General features: G+C 42.3%; 1 protein-coding gene across 1 annotated transcript in view; it reads left to right on the top strand.

Moving 5' to 3' along the window:
- slc5a6b (solute carrier family 5 member 6) overlaps nt 1-5316 on the top strand; it is a gene marked incomplete in the record, with an annotated part of 9620 nt that extends 4304 nt beyond the window's left edge. The window contains 7 exon segments of the mRNA XM_042213330.1: nt 14-126; nt 229-299; nt 378-464; nt 541-692; nt 767-873; nt 959-1080; nt 4319-5316. Of these exon segments, the coding sequence (XP_042069264.1) occupies nt 14-126; nt 229-299; nt 378-464; nt 541-692; nt 767-873; nt 959-1080; nt 4319-4456 (790 nt within the window).

A 5316-nucleotide genomic window follows, 5' to 3' on the forward strand; every position in this document is an offset into this window, starting at 1 on the left:
TTTTCTTGTTTAGCACCATATCGTCGGCCTTCAACTCATTAGCTACTGTAACAATGGAAGACCTCATCAAACCGCAATATCCTGCCATGACTGAGGCGAGAGCAACCCTGCTGTCCAAAGTTTTAGGTCTGCTCTCTGAAGCTTTAAATGTTGCAATTTGTGAATTAAAGCAGTGAATTGAAAATGATGCTTTGACCCTAAAGTTTATACTTGTGTCTCCTTAATAAGCTATGTCCTATGGACTGCTCTGCCTGGCCATGGCATATCTCACTCACCTCATGGGTGATTCGGTTTTACAGGTAAGTTCGCACCGGTTATAACTTTATAATCAACATACTTCTATGTTTGGACCGATTGTTTATCATATTTAACGTTAGGTGGCTTTGAAAATCTTCGGCATGGTTGGTGGTCCTATTCTTGGTCTGTTTTGTCTCGGGATGTTCTTCCCGTGGGCCAACTCCATCGTAAGTTGACTTCTAACGTAAATTCACAATAATGCTGTTTATTTATTTATTAACTTATTTTGGTAATTGTTTCCAGGGAGCTCTGGTAGGTCTGTGTGCAGGACTGGTTGTGGCTTTCTGGCTCGGCATTGGAAGCATCCTCACTCGTAGCACAAGACCACTACCACTCGAATGCGGCGCCAATGCGACTATTGCTATTCAGACAGCGTTCAACAATACCACTCTGAGGTACGGATCACTCCGGCTGCACACTGTGACCTCTCCTCATTGATCATCTCCTTAAGCATCTCTTTGTTCTTCAGTCAACCCTCTGGACTCAAGAGATTTTACTCCCTGTCCTACATGTGGTACAGTGGCTTTAACTGCACTACAGTCATTTTAATAGGCCTGATTATCAGCTTTCTCACAGGTAGGTGAGTTCTTGTGCATATCTTTATTGTCCATAACTTTTCTTTATAAAATTTTTATTAGAAATTCTTAATTATGTTTCTTAGGCCCAACAAAGGAAGAAGATGTGAAGCCAGGAACACTCTATCCCCTGTTAGGAAAACTTTTTTGTTTTCTACCTGAACACCTGAAGAAGAAGCTCTGCTGTGTGACTCCACTGGGACAAACGGTGAGTGAAAGGATCGATTTAATAGCAAAGAACCTTGCAACGTTTATATATGATGTATTTGCAGTAGAATAATAGTAAAGCATTAAGTAAAGATGGTGGTACAACTGTGTTACAGAGATGATGTTTTGAAATGTTTACTAGAATTTGGAAGTGCGGGACTTTTTTCAAGAGCCTCTTTTCAGGATCATGATTTGCAGGTGGCTAAAGTGGGATTTGGCAGGTGGGGAACAATAAGATTGGGCGTAGTGGTGCAGCATGGGAAACTAAATTACTTTAAATAAGTCAGAATAGGAGGAACAATGCGGTTTTCGTCCTGGTCGCGGAACACTGGACCAGCTCTTTATCCTCTCCAGGATACTTGAGGGTGCATGGGAGTTTGCCCAACCAGTCTACATGTGTTTTGTGGACTTGGAGAAGGCATTCGACCGTGTCCCTCGGGGTGTCCTGTGGGAGGTGTTGCGGGAGTATGGGGTGTCTGGCCCATTGCTACGGGCCATTCGATCCCTATACAACCGTTGCAAGAGCTTGGTTCGCATTGCCGGCAATAAGTCGGACTCGTTCCCGGTGGGTGATGGGCTCCGCCAGGGCTGCCCTTTGTCTCCGGTTCTGTTCATAATTTTTATGGACAGGATTTCTAGGCGCAGCCAAGTGGCGGAGGGCTTTCGCTTTGGTGGCCTCAGAATCTCATCTCTGATTTTTGCAGATGATGTGGTTCTGTTGGCTTCATCGGGTGAGGGCCTCCAGCTCGCACTGGAACGGTTCGCAGCCGAGTGTGAAGCAGCGGGAATGAGGATCAGCACCTCCAAATCTGAGGCCATGGTTCTCAGCCGGAAAAGGGTGGAGTGCCCACTCCGGGTCGGGGATGAGTTCCTGCCCCAAGTGGAGGAGTTCAAGTATCTCGGGGTCTTGTTCGCGAGTGATGGGAGAAGGGAGCCGGAGATCGACAGACGGATTGGGGCTGCGGCTGCAGTAATGCGGACGCTGCACCGGTCAGTCGTGGTGAAGAGGGAGCTGAGTGTAAAAGCGAAGCTCTCAATTTACCGGTCGATCTACGTCCCTACCCTCACCTATGGCCACGAGCTGTGGGTAGTGACCGAAAGAACGAGATCGCGGATACAAGCGGCGGAAATGAGCTTCCTCCGAAGGGTGGCTGGCCTCTCCCTTAGAGATAGGGTGAGAAGTTCGGCCATCCGGGAGGGGCTCAGAGTAGAGCAGCTGCTGCTCCACATCGAAAGGAGCCAGCTGAGGTGGTTCGGGCATCTGACAAGGATGCCCCCTGGGCGCCTCCTGGGTGAGGTGTTCCAGGCATGTCCCACCGGGAGGAGGCCCCGGGGCAGACCCAGGACACGCTGGAGAGATTATATCTCTCGGCTGGCCTGGGAACGCCTTGGTATTCCCCCGGACAAGCTGGAGGAGGTGGCTGGGGAGAGGGAGGTCTGGGCCTCTTTGCTTAGGCTGCTGCCCCCGCGACCCGACCTCGGACAAAGCGGATGAAGATGGATGGATGGATGGAAGTCAGAATAATTTGTTTTGCTCTTTCTGCCCTTTTTAGCCAACTGAATTCTGCATGATATTAGTAACTGTTACACAAGCTTTATAACTAATTTCCAACACCTAGACCTTTCCAATAAGAAAGGTACAATTCAGTGAATCTAATTAGCATCGTCACCTTGAATATACATTCGTGTCAGCTACCTAGATGTAAACAGTCCAGCACTGTAAACTTTAACACATTACTCCAAACTAACCAGTTTAGCCTGTCCTAAATTTCCTGATATTTTCATCCAGTCTTTGTATAACACAGAATTAGTGTACTTCAGTTCATTGTGCAAGAAATTGTAATTCAGCAACACATCATCTATTTATAAATATCTGACTCAAATTTTTTTAAAGTTAATTACAACATTATATATACACTTTAAAATTCCAAGCATGTAAATTTCACTTTCTAAGCAGTGCTCACCTTTGAAAATAATCATCCTTCCTTTCTTGTCCTGTCTTTCTTGCATCTTTTTCCATCTCTGATAGTGCCACATATTAACATTTTATTCTAACCCTGTAAAATACAGAAAGTGTCCATATACAAACTTCACATCTGCATCATGAACCCATTGCAGAGTTGAAAGCGAAAAAGGATGAGTTTGCAGTGCTTGCAGGCCATGGATGTAATTATTTTCTTATTATTGAGCAAATATCTATATGCCGTCACTAGAAGCAATGCCAGGCTGCAGTACATGAAAAATTAACTCATCCAGTAGTGATATGTATGAACCTGCGGATTAGATTTATTTATTAACTGACTGCTAATCACCAGGATTAACACTGCAAATTGCAGATTGTTCAGTCGTGCAAATTTAAATGTAATTTTTATTGAGCTGACCTGACAGGTTGATGAAGGCTATTGCAAAATGTAGGTGCTACAACCTGAAAAGCCTCTGGTTTTAAAGTAAGAATTGGAACAGTTAGACTAATCAGATAATCAGAGAGACTCTAATGAAGAATATTTCAGTCTTGTGTAAGGAATCCTCATATCAGTCAGGGCTATGTAAGAAACTCATAGTTCTTTTTAGACTAAAACTGAAAGAGGTGCATTCACCTATTTCCAAGGACTTAAAAGGATTCAGGACTGGGTGACTTCCTTCATCTTTATTATAAGTAATTTATCCTAACTGATTCGTCAAAGGTTGTATTCTTGCAGGAGTAAAAATCTGGTCTCAGAGACATTTTTTATTATGTTGGAGATGGTGGGAGGGATTATCTGTAAACATCTTCAGGCACCACTGAATATAATGCTGCTTCCCCTTTTTTTCCCTCAAAATTAGACTAAATATTATGTATGCTTGCTTGCATTTCGTTCGTATTTACTCTGCATCATTTAGAGTCAAAATTCAGAAGTCAGTCATTCTAACAGTTTATGGAAATGTGTAGCACAAAATACAGCAGTAGCAGTATGTGAAACATCCCTGGTTTGATCCCCTTTGGGGCTTTTTCAGAAAGGATCTCTGGCATAAAATACCAAATTGAACATGTAAAGCTACCTTCTGTGGAGACCCCTTGTGAATAAGAGAGTGTCTACCAGTAGCATTTAGCATAATGTCAGCATGCTAACTAACATGGTTTTTATAATCAAAATGATCACTGTTAAATATTTGCTGCTTTTTCACAGGTATATTTGATAAAAATCAGTTTCCTTATGTGTGTTTTTATCTTTTTAAATTAAAAAAATATATACATATAGCTTGCAGCACCGCAGAGGCAACCTTCACAACACAAAGAAGGTAATGGACTGGCATTCCCACAAGAAGATAGATCATCACTGGAAGAGAGGGAAAATTTTCTTCCCGAGACTTTCGTAGAGTATGAAACCGCAGTGTGACGTCGACGTCTGTCACAAGAGGCTCTATTCAGCTCCCTCTAAAAATGTACATGTAGAAGTTGTGAATATCGTCCACATTAGATTGATGCCTGCAGCATTCAAAGCTACAAATTTTTCAACATTTAACATCAGAATTTTTTGTTTGTTTGTTTTTCTATTTATGTCAAAAGACTCAGCTGAACCTGTCAGTGTCTGAGTCAGTTATGTCTTACTTACATACACTACTTGTCCGCTTTATGTGAATGCAGCTGACAAATTGACCTTGTACTAGGCCCTGAGGCAGCTCCTCGGTTAAACATCCGTTTTAGCTTTTCTTCCATTAAGCAGGTTTATTCGGATTGAGGGCCCCTCGCAAACAGCAGAGCCAAAGCTGAGTCCCTGAGATGATTATCTTAGGAATATCCACTCTCACCTTGACCTAAATGAGCAAAGACTATAGAGGCAACTTTCACACCTAAACTTTGCACATATGCCAACCTCATTATATTTTGGCCATGTTAAATTTGAGCATCTCCTATTGAAACGGTATAAAAAAACTGCAGCAAGTAGGGTGAAGAATAACAGACTCACTTCAGATTGTTAGCTGCTTTCTGGAAGGTTTTTCCTGAGTACATGTTAAAAAGCTGAACTATGCTGATATATGTCAAAATTGATACGTTGGGAGCTTGACATAAGAAGAAAAGAAGTAAACATATTTCATGGTGATATTTTCTTTGTACTTGATGACTGTTTAGCATTACTGTGGCTGTTTTAAAAATGGTCCTGTGAAAAGATACAGCCTTGTCTGTTAAGAATGTTTGATTATTACTTGACCGAAAAAGTACAAAACTTTCTAAAGAGAATTAAAGATTTTATAGTTA

The sequence above is a fragment of the Haplochromis burtoni genome, unplaced genomic scaffold (genome assembly GCF_018398535.1).
Source record: "Haplochromis burtoni strain Fernald_Lab_line unplaced genomic scaffold, NCSU_Asbu1 Contig_435, whole genome shotgun sequence".
Classification (NCBI taxonomy): domain Eukaryota; kingdom Metazoa; phylum Chordata; class Actinopteri; order Cichliformes; family Cichlidae; genus Haplochromis; species Haplochromis burtoni.